This window comes from Anarrhichthys ocellatus, unplaced genomic scaffold, assembly GCF_004355925.1.
Source record: "Anarrhichthys ocellatus isolate YVR2014 unplaced genomic scaffold, GSC_Weel_1.0 scaffold78, whole genome shotgun sequence".
Taxonomy (NCBI): domain Eukaryota; kingdom Metazoa; phylum Chordata; class Actinopteri; order Perciformes; family Anarhichadidae; genus Anarrhichthys; species Anarrhichthys ocellatus.
In genome coordinates this window covers 1,395,347-1,412,246 of record NW_022280108.1, presented here as the reverse complement: position 1 = coordinate 1,412,246, position 16,900 = coordinate 1,395,347, and the positions used below count along the sequence as shown (strand labels likewise).

At 38.4% G+C, this 16,900-nt stretch overlaps 1 protein-coding gene across 2 annotated transcripts; it reads right to left on the bottom strand.

Annotated features, from left to right (window-relative positions):
• Window positions 1-1,358: 1,358 nt before the first annotated feature.
• Window positions 1,359-15,490, bottom strand: mpzl1l (myelin protein zero-like 1 like). 2 transcript variants are annotated; one of them, XM_031874173.1, is made up of 6 exons: window positions 15,355-15,490; window positions 12,590-12,771; window positions 10,595-10,805; window positions 7,711-7,840; window positions 5,021-5,126; window positions 1,359-3,959 (listed from the first exon to the last, which is right to left on the bottom strand). In XM_031874173.1, exons 1-6 carry the CDS (start codon window positions 15,425-15,427, stop codon window positions 3,864-3,866), a joined length of 798 nt encoding a protein of 265 aa, XP_031730033.1. In that variant the 5' UTR covers window positions 15,428-15,490; the 3' UTR covers window positions 1,359-3,863. The 2 variants fall into 2 exon arrangements, with proteins under 2 accessions (XP_031730033.1, XP_031730032.1); XM_031874172.1 differs by having other exon boundaries at window positions 3,894-5,126.
• Between the last annotated feature and the right edge of the window lie 1,410 nt (window positions 15,491-16,900).

Here is a 16,900-nt window from a genome sequence, read left to right as displayed (position 1 = left end):
GATGAAATGTAAAAGGCACTAAATGTACAACATTCCAGTTTTAAAGACGTTAAACAGAGAGAGAGGCCAAGGTCACTCGGAGATGAACGAAAAACACAAAAAACAAAAAACATCACAGGGAATTTGTTTGTCTTTGATTTGCAAGACGTAGTGCAGATTTTACAACATAACATACCAAACAACACACAACTATTTACCATCGAATAACACGAAGCGCGCACTTCTTAAGACTCGTCGTGAGAGGACTGAAAGCTGCCGACCGGCATCCACACAGAACTCAAAGACACCGGCGAGCATCGGCCATCTTTCATAATTTATAGTTTACATCACAATTTCTACAAACAGCACTAAACAACTGCAACGAGTCACGGTTAGGAGCAAAGCGACCAGCAGTAAAGGTTTGTCGGTATCATACAGGTTGCTTTTTGGATATTTTGGTGAACACATTGAACCTCATGCTGTAAACTGGGAGGAAGAAACAAAACATTAAAAAAAGGTGGAAACACAGCCGACAGACGACAGCGTCTGCATCGAGTGGAGAGCCGAGTCAAAGTGGAGTGAATTAAGATTCTCTAGTTGTGAATGTAAATACGTATTTAGCGCTCAAAACTTAAATCTGGAGACTTAAATTAAATAACAGGAGACCACAGTTCAGGTTCCTGTTGGCCAGAGTTTTTCATAATTAACTGAGAAGCTTTCCTACATTCTAATTAATAAGTTGTTTGGTCAATAAAATAGTTAAACTGGTCTCAGGTGACGTCCTCAAATGTCTTGTTTTTACCACAACTCAAAGATATTCAGTTTACTGTCACAGAGAAGTAAAGAAACCAGAAAATATTCACATTTAAGAAGCTGCACTGAGACGTCTTTTTCTTTAAAAATGACTCAAAGCGATTAATTGATTATTAGCATAATCGTTGCAGCTCTAAATGCCAGAACGTTATGCTAAGACACCCAATGTTAGCATGTTAGCAGGTTTTCAGCTGAATTCTTGTTTTCTCCTCCCTTCGCTGCAGTGATGCAGAACTGTACTCCTGGGTGTGTCAGTACACTATGACATTACTGTTTCTTACATTGTTAGCATGCTAAAAATGCTAAATGTTAACATGCTAACTGTTGGCATGTCAAGGCTGAAATTTTTTAGGGGGGGGGGGGGGGTTGTGATTTTTAGTAGTCATTCATAGTGGAGCATTTAGCAGCTAAAGAGACAGATGTTTGTGGGTGGAGACCAAAAACGGAGCTAAAAGAGAGAGAATATTGGACTGTCATGTTGCTCTGTAACTGCTGGATGTTTAAATAAACAACTTTCCTATCAAGCTTAGCATAATCTACTTAATGGTGATGACGTGTCAGTGTTGTGTTCACAATTTGTTTCTGCTGCCCCCAAGTGGCCAAGAAAATATTTTTGGATTTCATACAAACGAGGTCTTAAAAGCTCAAGAAATGTCACGTTATTTCAGTTTTATTTTGTGCACACTTTAAAACTAAAGAAAGTTTGATTCACGCCATTTTTAAATCGACCCGGCTCAACACTCCCTGCAGGCACTGTACACGTTGGAGTGTTGGCTGACAAATAATAATAAAGACAAAAAAAGAGAGAAAACATCGAGCATGCCACCAACTTTCTAGACCTCTACAGCAAACAACTTTCCTCCTTTGGAAAGACATCCACAGCCAAACCACCCTGGAATGAGTTACAGTAAACAGCACTATATCTTACAGGAGCAAGAAATATTTACAAATACTGGTCAACATGGAAATTTACTGCATTCGGAATCACAAGCGGAAGCTTTAGGCATTAAGACTTGGTTGCAACACAAATATCATTCTCATGGGTGACCACACTGTTAACAAACTGAATTACAACATAAATTTGGTTTTTAAACGCTTCAAACTGAGTAAAAAAAAAAAAAAAAAAAACATACATTTGGAATGCATTTTAAAGCTTAAAAGCAATCGGAAAGAACCGTTTTTAATATTACTGTTGACATTAGATATTTGGCCCATTAGTTTGGAAACAAAAAAGAGATTTTACGTGATACAAAGACGGAAAAAATAGATGGATATTTTCATAATTATGATTGTTATGTTAGTAAATTGCATGCAAACAGTGTATTTATCATTCGTTTTTACAACAAATGAGAGCTCCCGGTTTTCAGAGAAGATATTTCACCTCAGCTGAACGTTTAGTGTTGACGCATATTACTAAATTACTCAAAACTACGCTGACAAAACGCCCAGATAACAAACACTTTTTTTTAAATTCTTTCGGATCACACTTACAAACGGGCAGAAAGACGTTTTTAAGTGTGATGCAGAACAGAAAACTCTACTTGCATTGCCTCTTTTTGTTCATAAGCACTTTAAAAAAAGAAAACAGACACTCAAGGAAACAAACTGGTTAAAGATGTTCCACTGAGGTGAAAATCAGATGGGAGGCAGTGTCTTTTTTTAAAGAACGGTACCACAACAACATGCCAGAAGTCTGTACAGTAAACTGAAGCATTCACAGTAACACAACGTCAGACAGCGTCTTCTGTCTGAAGAGTACCAAGTTTTCTTCTGTAGATTGTTGTTACAACTGCATGCAAAGTTACTGAAGGCAACGTAAAGAAAATCTATTCACCTCGAACAAAACAAGATCACTATGGAAGTGCCCAACGGTGGAGATGGAGTGTGGCTGCAGCAGCCTGTTGCACCGGCTTTGTGTTAATTCAAACGTAGGTCAGCTGGACTGTCAGTTAAAGAGTTGGGCTTTAATTTCACCGAAACCAGCTTCACTATACGAGTTAGTCAAGAGTTTGGAGTTTAAGAGAACTTTGAAGCAGGTGTGATGCTGGACGGACACTGCACTGATTAAGAGGAACATTTTTTTATGTCATGTATTTTTTTCCTTCCTTTTCAAAACCTGGTGGCCGAATTACCCACAATGCACCAGCTAATGTAGCCTCTACCCTGCAACAGTACAGTACAGTAAACACACATAACATGTTTTCTCAGGCCCCAACTGAGACAATTTATCAGACTTCACGCAGCTTCAGTCATCAAAAGCTTTGTACAGAAAGCAGCGCACGTGAGCTAACCAGCGGCGCGCTAACATGCACATAAAGCATGAAAAAAAGCACAGAGGAAGAGCGACTCAGATAGATATCACTCCACTATAACTCATAGTGTATGACTCATAACACGTGTGATTTTGAGGTGCGTTCACAGGAGGTGGGAATTGCCGCTTCCCACAACTTCTAGTATGTTGTTTATAACAGAAACTTGTAACTGTTGAGGTTTACACTTTGGCTCTTAAGACTTTTATTGATGCCAGCTCAGTAAATAAACACCAGAGAAGTAGTCGATAAATAATAAGGTGATGTTAGTCGGACAAACGCGTGTTGTATTAAGTTAAGAGGATAACTGTCCTTCACTAGTCAGTAACGCTGGCTTACGTTTGCTTAGTGTTGATTTAGCTGCGACGTATCAGTGGTTTAGTTTGAGTTAACACTTGAGGTCAAAGTTCAGCTGGTGCAACAGGCTGCAGACCCTTCAAAATAAAAGATCAAAATAAAAACATCTGTATATGTGGAATGATATCGATGAAAGCATTCTTAATTTTTACTGAGAACAATGTTGATGGGAGTGTCCATTCAATTTCTTAGCTTGATTTTTTTTCTGCCTTCACAATAAAAGCACATGGAGACGTCATGCTTTCAGAGGACAAGAAGATGAAGAGAAGGAAAAGAGAAACTGCACCGATTTTTGTCCCTGTTGAAATATATTCCCACCCTTCCCAAAGAGCAGCTGATCGAGAGGTCTGATACTTTACTGTGTTTATATTTTAGGTTTTTGTTTTTTTGGTCCCCTGTTCCTCTTCAGTTTTTACGAATGTCAGCGTAGACCACTGGCTCGTTCTTGTGGAATGAGGTTTTGCTGCCTGAGTGATCCAACTGGGCGTATATCACCGGGCCCTGAGACACAACGTGAGAGGGAGGAAAAGTAGTCAGTAGAAGAAAAACAGGACCTTCGTTTCTTTACCATACTATACTGTACTATACCATACTACACTATACACACCTGGTTAAACGTCTACAAAGAGCCTCTAACGAGTGAATAGCAGATTACATACATTTTACATAACAAAAGACTTTCTTCTGAGTTTGAAGCTTCATTAGTGATTAAATACAAAGTTAAAAAACAGCTGATTAATTAATTAGTCAATCTACTGTTTCGATAATTTCATATCGCTAAAATTTCGTTTTTTGCAGCCCAAGTTATTGTTACAGGTTGTAAGTCATTATTAAAGGGATAGTTGGGATATTTTGGAGTGTGGTTGTATGAGGTACTTCTTCATAGTCAGTGTCATTACTACAGTAGATGAAGTAAAGTAATGTACTGCTGTAGACGTCCTTTAGACCCCTAAAAGAATCAATATCAGTTTAAGTGAACGCTATATTTATAATGTTTTCACCCGATTACCTTGATGTCAGACAGACCTTTATGACGGGGAACTAAAGTTATCTATATCTCTTAAAAACCACCAGACTTCATTAACGAAAGCAATGTTTTTAAAGTATCTAAAATACGTTTTGCTGCGGCCTCGTCTACAGCAGGACATTGCTTTTGCAAAAAAACGTGCATTCCCCAAAATGACACGGTGACATGAAAGTGATATTCATCTTCTCATCTTAAACTCTGCAGGAAAACAAATAAATGATTTAAACTTTTCTTTAAGTCTACGGTTTACTTTAACTTGTTTTGGTAATTTAACATTCTTCTCACATGATCTTAAATTCTACTCTTGTGGACAAATGACATATAAACTAACTTTAACAGATCTACTGTTGGACGTTTTTTTACCTGATTTTACGATTTGAAGCAGATTCTGAGTATTACATTGACGAGGGTATTGAATGAATATTACAAACGGTGGACAAAGATCCAGCCGGGTTGAAATAAAGAACATAAATGCAACATATTCCCAGTGGAACGTGTCCACCAGTGGATTGTTTCCTGTCCCCCAGACTCCTACCTGTAGTGGACCCGAGGGATCGGTAGACCTGGAGACCTCCAGGCTGGACTCCACCTTCTTTCGTGGTTTGGGAGCCTGAGAGCTCACGCTCTCCAAGGACGTACATCTATTTGTTTGTTTTTACGATTTGCCGTGGTGTCGAGCAATCATTGGTGCACAGTCAAATGGAGACAAACACAAATAAATGGGACACAAGACAAGAAAATAAAACAATGAGCGATGAGCACATGAAACACACTGGAAGCAAACACTGCAGCTCCCAGTGGAGGTAGAAGCAGTGAGGAGACTAGAGGTGCACTGCTGGGATTCAAAGTGAGATCCGACTGGTTTCACATGTTAAAACTACAGATTATTATTATTATTATTATTATTATTATCCCCTGGGATGAATAAAGTATATATCTATCTATCTATCTAATGTGTTCTTTATTTTTATAAAGAACACATTTTTTGCTGGTCTTTTTATATTTATGAGTCTTTTTAACTAGAAAGCTCTTTATAATTAATATTATATTATTGTTATTCCTAGAGTTGCAACAATTAGTTGAATAATTGAGCATTTGCATGTTTTTGCTTCTCAAACGTGAATTGTACGAGCACCTTTTATCGTTTTCTGACACTTTATAGAACTAAGAATGAATTGATGATAATAATCTGAATATTCTACAATGAAAATGATGTTTAGTTGCAGGTCTGGTGCTCAACTAAGTCATTGCCGACTTCTTGAAACGTGGCGACCTTGCTGAACGAGCAGTCGTACGATTACTTTCCTTTTCAGTTCCTGTTCAATTTAAACTATTACTGTAATGAACTGGAATTTGATGGCGAGCTAAAACGAAACTTGGCCGTCGTCGGCTTTGTGTTCAAGCCGGCGTCTGAAGTCAGCCGAAGATCCTTTATGACGATAAAGAAGCATCACCGACTGTTTCTTTGTTGTTCAAATAACTCCAACAGAGTGAGACCTCTTCTCTCTCGATGATCGTCAACGTCAGGATCGTGAGAATTAGAATCAAAGAGCTCATCAAAAATAAGGAATGTCAGATTTAGAAGAATACAGCTTCAATGTGTCAGATACAAATTTAAACTAAAAAGTATTAAATCGAACAATATTAAAGAACTTGTTTTTGGGTTGGAGCCAAATGAAACCTGATCGGGACGTCCCAACTCTTAACTTATGGTGAACTTCACTCTGGGCTCTTAGAAATGAAGGTTTTCTTTTCTCTATTTTATGATGTTTTACAGACAAAACAACAAATTGATAAACGAGAGAATTATCGGCAGATTAATTGATGATGAAGATAAACGTCGGTGGTAAATGTAACCAAGTACATTTGTACTAAATACATATTCTAGGTACTTGCAGTTAACTAATGCATAATATTGTTTACTTTTCCTGTTTTAAACACATTTTGCTGATATTACTTTCATACTTTTACATGCAGGACTTTCACGTGTATTGGAGTATTTTCACTTGTATTGGAGTATTTTCACAGTGTGGTATTAGTACTTTTACTGCAGTGAAGGATCTGAATACTTCTTCCATCACTGGTTGGTCAATAGAAGGTTGTCAGTGCACCTCTAGTGGAGACAATGTATAACAGTCTGTACAGTAAGAGAAGCAGTTCATAATGAGCCGGTAACATTTCAAAATGACGCTCAAACTACAAACATTCTGCTGATCAAAGATGTTTCTTTGCTTGTTTTGTTTTTTTTTAAAGCTGGGGATGAAGGGACACACGTGAAGAAGAAGACGGTGGTTAGTTTTGCGTGTTAGTGGACAAAGATGATCGATGACAACATGCCGACAAGCTGAAGACGAGCTCATCAATGACGTGACGATAATCAATGAGTCAGTCGTTAGTCAACAAACAGAGATGGAGGAAAGTGACCGGCACCAGTGAAAACCCCAAAAAAGATCAGTGCTTCAAACCATCCAACAGCCAAACAGCTTTTTTAAACATTTTTTATTAATTGCTAATTTCTACACGTACGCCATCGCTCATAATGAAGGATCAATATGTGATGCAGTGTTCTTCAGCAGCATGCGAGGCAGACGTGGTCAAAACTTCCTCCAGCACACAGAAAAGTGTTGATTCTGACTTTAAACAAACTTGTTAATAATTAGTAAACGACATCAGATCATCACCCAAATAAAAGAAGTAGAAGAAGAAGACGGCCAACAGGTTTGTTCTCCACACAGAGCGTGATCTCTGCTCTCATGCAGACAGAGTTAGACGAGGAAGTTTAATATTTAAACACACGACGCTCAAAATCCATCTGAGGAACTTACCTGATACATTTTAACAACAGCAAACACTGAGGATATTTATTTATATTTATTTATGATCAGCTCCTTTTATTTGTTAAATTAGAATAATTTTAATTTAATTCATTATAATAATAAAAGTATAAAATAAAGCGTTAATGTAAAGTATTTGTCAACAATTATACTTTCTCCCTCACACCGATTTATATATTTAAATATTATACTATTTTTTATAAAATATATTATATTTGTAATATTGCTGTACTGTGCTGAAAGTACCATGTTACAAATATTCCCGTTATTTAAGGTGTCGTGTGGCTGCATGAGCGCCGGTCCTTCAGCCTGTAATAATAATAATAATAATAATAATAATAACAATAACAATAATAATAATAATAATAATAATAAATGTTTAGACACTCACCCTTCATATTCATGGCGGTTGTGAAGAACCCTCATGGTGACGCAGGCAGCCACAGCGATGAGGACAAGCAGAAGTAAAGCGCCACTGACCGCTCCCACTATAATGGCGGTGTTGCTCTGAGGGAGAGATTCTGGAGGAAAATACATAAAGACGACATTTACCACCGCGTTCAAAAACCATCTGATGCTCATTTCTGTCTTTATTCTAACTGTGCGTACTCCACAGTCATGGTCTATTGTTTTCTGGTGACATCTAGTGGTGAGGCTGCAGATTGCAGCCAACTGAACATCCCTCCGCTCACTCCTCCGGTGACACGTTAAGAGCAACAGAAGTCACGTTACCGATGTTTCACAAGAGAACTACGGTGGCCTGCAGGGAACGTAAAAACAAACACACAAACGTCTCTCTTAAGCCGACCGTAGAAACGTGGCGGTGCAACATGTCAGACGTGGTTAAGAAGACTTGCTCCCATGTGTACGGTTCTTAGTTTCAGGTGATTATACACTAATGAGAACATAGTTATGAATATTATATTACATTTCTGTCATTAGATCCTTAGAAGTGAGACACGCTGACCCGTAAAACAAAGAATAAAGCTGCCACACACACCAAATGCAAGTAAAATGGCACAAGAAGCTCTAAAACTACTCAAAATATTATTAGAAAAGTCAGAGATTGTAATACAAATATAAATGTTTCCTGTTATGGCAGAGAAAAGTGTGATTACTTACGTCTGAAATGGTTTTAAATGTTAATATTTAATATGATTTTATCCAAACTTTGTGCCGATTAATAGCTCAAAGTTATAAAATGTCTATTTAAACACATTTTCATGGTCTACAGATGAGATAAAAGCCCAACCTCAGCACTTTAAACTGGTTTTCTCTGCCTGTCTCTTCATGGTGTGTAAATAAAGTTTTGTTTTATTGTACATAAAAGACAGTCTGGCCATCCAGCAGCGACAAAACCTCTGTGTGATCAAGGGGAATACTTATACATCTCTTTGTAAGAGCTGTAAAAAAAACTTCATAGTCAAACATAATTAAATAAACACACAGACGTCGTCTATTCAGGCTCTTCCCAGGTACGAATCCCAGTTAAAGAACGATCTCCCACCTGGAGGGTGGGGCAACCGCCGCTGAGCCAAAAGATAACAAGCCGTCACACGCACGAGTGGGCCTCATGCGACTGAAAGACAAATGGCAAGGATTGACCTGCTGGAACACATTTTATAAGAGGAGAAACCTGCAGCAGAAATCTGCTCGAGATACAACTCAGATGAACTCACCTTTGATAACCCGACAGCTTTGACGCAGGTGTTTGTTTGTTTGTCGTCCTAAAGATCATAAGTTTAATCTTTATTTCCAAAATGAGTGAGAACAATGCAGATGTCATTTCAAATGTGTGAATCTGGACGTTCAAATCAACTCCCGGTTACAGAAGAGAAGACACAACATCGACTAATACACCAGAAAATCAACAACGAGCTGAAAAATGTGCCTTTAAAATCGGTTTAAATTGAGCTGGTTTGAACGGTTTAGATCGGCGACCACGCTGGTGAAAAGTAATTACATTTTCACCATCAGTCTTCCTGGAACTGTCATTTCAAACAGTTCCTTCCTGCTGCTCTTGTTTCCCATTAAAAGCTTTTCAAAAAGCCAAATGAGACGAATGCTTTCATTGCAAAGCAGACGACGCATGATGCCATCGCTCACTTATGGATACTTTAAACTTGCACTCTTGCTGCACTAAATTTTCCCTCGCGACAAATAAATGTCATCTAATCTCACGCACACAACGAGCACTTTCTCTTGGAGCCGTTTTGAACATTGCATGCAGGAACAGTGTCAGAAGAAACAGCCTCAAAGTGCTGATGAGGCGAAAAGGAACCGGTTCTACGAGCAAACATCCAACACCATGGATACCGAGGTAAACAGCTCCTTATACCCTCCTGTGGGATGGAAAGTCACTCACTCTGTGTGTGCATTGCTCATGAAGATCCAGTACTTTACGTTCAACATTGGGCTTTCACACACCTGTTGATCTCGGTTCAAAGCCGACTAAAGAAGATTTAAAGGTAATCCTATCGGGTTTAAAACTAGATTTAACTTAAACTGTTATTTAATCGAGGTTTTAATTCATTCTAGGTGGTGCGACCCTCCCGCCACAAAGCCTCGCTGACGGGGAAAAGACCGAGTCTTTGCCTGGAAACATGGCGGATTGAGCACAAAGAAGCTGCAGCTTCACTGCGTTTATTCACGCTCAGTCCAATCAGAGTGGGAGCTTAGAGAGAGTCAGCGAGTGGGTGAAGACAACGGACAAGTGTCTTCTGGTCAAGGCCACACTCTCATAACATAACAAGGTAGGTACGCAGGTACATAAAGAAAGTCTTGTGGACTCACAATCTTTAAGTATATCTGCCTCAAGGTGAAACTGATTTGCATAGAAAGACATCCTTCACAATAAATATGTTTCAAAGCATCATTATAGTGAGATTTTCATCTTTCCGACGGTCCTTGAACACATCCTGTGTAACGAATGCTTCCATCAGAAAAGAAGCTTAAAATCCTGATATTTTATTAAAAACATTTTACTCTACGCGTCTCATTTTAAATCTCGCACCGAATAAACCGCTTGCTTTAACCAGATTCTGTAAAAAACATTTAATTCTGAGCTCATCAGCGTAACTATGAAGCCGTGATTGATTCTCCTGAGACAAACAGTCACGTGACAACAAATGTAAACTGTGAGACTGAATTACAGCCGGCTGAAGATTTGAGGACAGGAGCGGCTGTAAGAATCGATATAATTCAATATGTAGAGCCTCAGTCTTTGTCCAACATTGTTACCACTTGTGGACACTTGTTGGATATTTAGGCGTCACCTTTGACAACGACCCGGAGCTCCGTTCGTGCCGGCGTCCCCGTCACGTCCGGCGGGTTCTTCACGTCACAGAAGAAGGTCCCGTTGTCGCTGAACTGAGCCGGGTTCAGCTGTATCGAGACGTCCCTCTTGTTTATGTCTCCAATAAACTGAACTCTGTCTTTGAACTCGATGTGTCCCGGGAACCCTTTCCCGTTGGAAAAGTAGAAAATCTACAAAAGAAGGGAAGAAAACCAAAAGTTAAGAGTCAGAAGATAAAATGTTTTAGCTGAGAAAGAGCAAAACACAAAAAATTATGTTTTTATATTTTAAATGTTCCCGTATGTCTTTTAGAATGGATTTTATAAATATTAGAACAATAACTTATGATAGGAAAAAATGCCCAAACCAACTCCGCCTTCTAAATGTGAGGATTTGATGCCTTTTGGGGTTCATACATGAAATAATACATGAGTACGATCTGATCCTTTTATTCCCTTAAATGTCAAATAAAATATCCATTGTACACAGCCTTCTACAGTCGACCCGCTTTATTCTTTCTGAGCCGTTTGATCCAGGTACTGAAACAAATATATATTTAAACAGAACAAAGAAAATATTCTCTCATTCTGTCAAAACAAGCAGATTCTGGATCAACAGGCTCTTTTCACAGCAGACATTTTGACTCACGTGATAATATAATAATAATAATAATAATAATAATAATAATAATAGTAGATTAGATTTAAGTGTCCCAGTAAACCAGCATGAACTAAACCAGGACCCTGAACCTGAAGCAGGCATCATTGATTTTACAACAAACAGCTGTTTATGAGCGACACTGAAGTCCTCACAGTCGCGATAAATGATCTTTGTATTTTATTTAAGCGTCCTCAACACTCATCTGTCTCCGGCTCAAACAATGAACACTGCCGTTCTTGTGAAGCGTTGCTTTTATTGCCGAGTCAGCTGTTTAAACAGAGCTCTAACAATAGAAGAAGAACTTCTATTGTATTAAATTGATATCACTTTTACTTTGTAATAACAAAAAGAATACTAAAGACTGAAACTGAGTTATCAAACGTACGACTACATTACAACATTTCTAGCACTGCAGAGGTGGAAGCTGACGCTAAAGCCACTTAATTCATAGTCAATCCGGGAAAATATAGAACATAAAATAGTTATTCTTGTCTGGACGGAGAGAAAAAGATGCTTTTTAACCAGGTGAGTGTGAATGTTGTCCATGTTTTGACTGCATGAATGTGTTCTGACATGAATCCTGTAACATTAAAGAAAACCCCTCCGGCTCCGGCTTTATGCTCCGATCACAGCAGACGAGCAGCTCGACTGGTCTGTGAACGTGAAGCTGAAGGAATTGAGGACGGAGGACGGATCCACAATCCGCCCCACGAATGAACAGCCGACTCTCTAAGATAAACTGTTTACATTCTGCTCAATGAAAAAGTCTTTCTTCTGTTATTAATACCTCAAACATGCACCATAACTGTTATTTCTTCAGGTTTAAGTGTGTGACATTCGTAAACACGAATAGAATCACAATCATACGAGCTGCTCATTATGTTCACTGACAGCTTTAGCACTTAACAGTTAATCTTTCATTGTTTGAACATGACACACACGGCTTCATCAACTGTAGAAACTGAGTCCTGCAGCTCTGAAACTGAAACTGTTTACAGAAGAGCTTTGTGTCACAAGAATACAGAAAACAAACAGGAACACTGAAGAAACACAACCATGAGAGTGAATTATGATGCTCAAACACGATAAACAGATGAAAACAAACAGATGACGGCACTGCAGTGACACAAAGCTGGAAGCAGCAGAACAATACTCACATTAAAACAAACACAAGTGAAAGTGTAACCGGCTGCGTAGTGAAACCACGCCAGAGGAGCAGCTCTTCATGTGTCGCTGCAGATAACAACAATCGCAGGAAAACATCCCGGAGCGGAAAAACAATCATTTTAAATAAAATGGAGCAGCGAGGACTCACCGTGTACGGAGCTTTGGAGAACTGGTTGTCAGGCTGACTGGACTGGAAGCTCCAGGTCACCGAGGTGGAGCTGCTCACCACCTCGCTGGACTTAAAGGTGCACCGGAGGGTCCCTGTGGTCCCGTTCTGCATCATCACCTCGGAGGCGGCGTGGATGTCGATCGCCGACGAAGGTTTCGTAGCTAAGTTAAATAAAAACATGTTATAAAAGAAGGAAATACAACATAAACACGAGCACAGCCTGGATGTTTTTAGAGGGGATGTGTTGTGTTGTTTCAGGTAGCGGAGAGACAATGAAATACAGTCCAGGACGTCCAGTGTGAGGAGCAGGTTAAAGACTTTAAAGCTTCTCAGACGTCAAAACAGCGTTTGTGATATTCACAGGAGGGAAATCACAACCATCACGAGGTAAACAAGTAGAAATATGGAAGCAGTCTACTAATCATTTGGTCAATAAATCGTGAAAAACACATTTTCCCGGAGCCCAATGTGACATTTTCAATCAGCTTCTTTACAAATATATATTTCTAGAGTTTACTTTTCATAGAAGACGACCAAAACTAGCAAAATACTCACATTGTTGTTTTCTTTGCTTTGTTTCCCCTTTGTGTACTAAAGTGTCCACTGATTGTACACGTTAGACCTTTAACCATTATGTCCCCTACGTTATGACATTTTAAAAGTTTTAAACATTTTGCAATAACATGTATTGCTCCCCCCACCCCCCCCGACAACAAATGATGAAGTTTGTCTATTTCTCACTCGGTTCATCTCTTCATATTCATCATATTTATTGCAGCACGATGGTTTTTGTCAGTGCAGCACACAGACGGACCAACACTCCATCTTTGTTCTTACCAACTTCCTGTCAACCCCGCTGACTTTAAACACACCAAAAAGCATCTAGCGGACTGAGGAAGCAATAGTTACCAAAAGGTTGTATTTGCATTTGTAATATTAATAGTTTATATAATAAAAGATCGATACTTGGCGTCCGTGTATTGATACATTATTATTACTTTAACCCCTAATATCTTTGTGCCTCTGACAGTATTTATGATCGGCCTCTTTGTACCAGTTTTAAAATACAAACATTCACATTTGGAAATTACTGAATTACTTCCCACTCATTAATAATGTTTGATTTACTGCATTGATTTATGAATTTATTTTTGACTGATTTGAATGATGAACACAACGTGTTGTATTTATCGTCTGTTCATTTGTTTGTGCACATTATTAATTTAAGAGCATGAACAACTAATTTGTGCATTAAAAAGACGCCTGAGAGGCTCTCTGCTGAACAAATCCACATCATGTTCTTGAGAAGTTTGTTAGAAGTGACAACAGACAGTCTAGAGTCCACGGACACAACCGGGTTTATAATTGTTAGTTCTGAGAACAAAGCTTACTGATTAATAACGTGGACAGACTGAATGTCACACAACTGGAAATAGTCAAACTCTGACGCATGACTTTGACATTTGCTCCCATAGAGGATCTAATAATAATAATAATAATCAAATAACTATGATGTAAATAAAACAGGAGCGCAGATTCTTCCTGTCCTCTGCACTGAAGCCTGCTCAGCATTAACACCACATTCTGTGACAGAGATCCGTCTGCAGCAGGAAACACATTTAAAAGCAGAAGAATCTCTTCTGTCAGCAATCAGTTGAAGATAATTCCTCAGTATTAAAAGGGAAGGAAGCGTTGCTCATACGTTTCCTCAAGTCAGACGTTATTTAGTCTGAGATTCAAACCACCAGCGCACTTCTGCTATCCATCGCTGCATGACATGAGTCACACATCATGCACATCCTTCTTAAACACACCAGATAACACCTCAGATACAGAGCTAAATATACAGCGTCTGACTGATTATTTAGGGTAAAACATGTTTATTATTATGCAAATGAGGAGCTGATGGTTTTGGTGATGTTCTGATAAACCAGCCGTTAGCACAACGTAGCTATTAAAAAAAGACCGAAACCAATGTGTGTTTACTGTCCAAAATATCTATAGAGAGAGAGAGAGAGACACACACAGAGAGAGAGAGAGAGAGAGAGAGAGAGAGAGAGAGAGAGAGAGAGAGAAATACAGAAAGAGAGAGACATGGAGAGACAGAGAGAAGAGATGGATAGATAGATAGATAGATAGATAGATAGATAGATAGATAGATAGATAGATAGATGGTGGATAGAGAGATGGATGGATAGATAATAGCTTTACTATCTGGGTCAGGAGGAGGTTATCCAACAAGGAAATAGGATGTTATTGTTATCTTTGTTGGAGCTCGTCAAGGTAGAGTCGAGCACTGTGTTAATAAAAGAAAACAGCTGATAATTTTATGACATCGTTATAGTTAATATTAACTATGTTTTAAAATCACAGTTAAACACTGAACAACGGCTGGTTTAGCTTAGTAACGCTACATGTGACCCATGTCACCGACGACACCGTTATTCACAAACCTAACACTTTAATCTGGTTTTGTTTATCGGCTAAAACCGCTCCCTGATAGCACACGTTTATAGACTTTATCTGTGTGACTAGAAGTCACTCTTTAATTCGGCATATGTCCAACACACCCAGCGGCCTTTATTTAGGCTGAATACCACCGAGTACACACTGGTTAGCCTCCGTGTTTAACGCTGTTGTAACGTCGCTAGCTAAGCTAACCTGATGTCACACCTTTAAATACTGAGCTCAAAATCAAACATTTCTAAATATATATTAAACACAAGATGGACTCCATCACTCACCTAATACAACACATAGCGTAAATCCAGTCAATAACACACGCTTGCAGATGATATTTGACCATTTTGGCTCCATTATGTTGTTGTAAACAGGAGTAGTTTCCTCTGCTTTCTTTTTTTTTTTTTTGTCCACCCTCTTTCGTTTCTTCTTCGTGGAAAGTTGCGTGCGGCGGTTGCGCAGTTGTAAAAATGCGACTGTTGCCCCCTACCGGTCTAGAAGTGCTATTGCGGCTTGTGGCTGCATTGCACATTGAGATTAACCAGATATTTTCAAATAATAAACACAGAATAAAGAAACAAACTGTAAAAGAATGAATAAAAAATATATATAATTACTATAATTAAAAATAATTAATGTTTTGATTGACATAAAAAGCCACCGAAAATTACAAGTATTCAAGACTGAAACAGCATTTACATCTCTGCTGCATGCTTAAAGACATATTATTTTAGCTGGAGCTGATTTATTATTAATTAAGAAAAATAAAGAAATCTGGATCTGGGATGTTTATCCTAAACCGGATGCCATTTAATTTGTCAGCAAACGAGAATATCGGTGTAAATCTTATAATGTAAAATATAATAATGCTTAAAATGGAATGATTAAAGCTGCATGTGGAAGCTCAAACTGTGCACTCTTGAGTCAATATTAAGAAGCAACAAATAAATGTTCATTCACAGTAAAGGGCAAAAACAAATCATAAGAAAAGTCCAATCCACATGATGCTCTTTAATATTGGGATTTATTGCAAACAATTATTTTTGTTTATGATGTGTTGCATCATAAACAGATTAATATTTATATTTGATGTTGTGAAGTTTTACTCGTAATGAAACCGTTGACTGAACATGTTATGAAAACTACAAAAAGCAGATTTCTTCAAAAAAACGAATCATTTCAGCTCATATTTCATATTCAAGCTGTGTTTTATTTGTCGTGACTTTCTATTTATACTAAAAGCAGAGTGGTGGGCGGTGCACCTTCAGACTCAAACACAAATTTAACACCTCATTTTCAACATCGACTCCAATCATATTCGGGATTCAACATACATTGTTTTTTGTAAAGAATTCATTCATGTTAGACCAGAAATTAACAATATCTGTGATGACGAAGCAAGAATCTTCACATTAATGTCGTATGAGCCACGAGTCACAGGTGTTAAACAGACATTAAATTAGAGGGACATTAAATGTCACAAATGAAATTAAAAACACACCAAGCTAAAATGCAAGGCCGTTCAGAGGAAAAACAACAACATCCAGATCTCACGCTGTAAAATATCTTCTTTTACATTCACCAGTTCTCAGGTTTTTAGTCCGCAATCACACAAGCAAAAAGAAAACAAACAAACATAGTTTTCCTGTCAGTGCAACTTCAGGCCGATTTGCCCAAAACATCCTCTCACAACACATTGCCGGAATCTTTCATAAATATCAACTCAAGATATCTACAGTATAGACATATGCAACAGGAGGAAATGCAAATCATGCACGTTAAACAAAAACAACAGTGATCGACGCGTCCTTGAACCTCACAAAGCTGCTG

What these genes read in the sequence shown, in the direction of transcription:
- mpzl1l (XM_031874172.1), bottom strand. Translation starts at nt 15,427, where the DNA reads ATGGAGCCAAAATGGTCAAATATCATCTGCAAGCGTGTGTTATTGACT. An exon ending in TACGCTATGTGTTGTATTAG is followed by an intron (nt 12,772 to 15,354) that starts GTGAGTGATGGA and finishes TATTTAACTTAG; the next exon opens with CTACGAAACCTTCGTCGGCG. An exon ending in TCTCCAAAGCTCCGTACACG is followed by an intron (nt 10,806 to 12,589) that starts GTGAGTCCTCGC and finishes CTTCTTTTGTAG; the next exon opens with ATTTTCTACTTTTCCAACGG.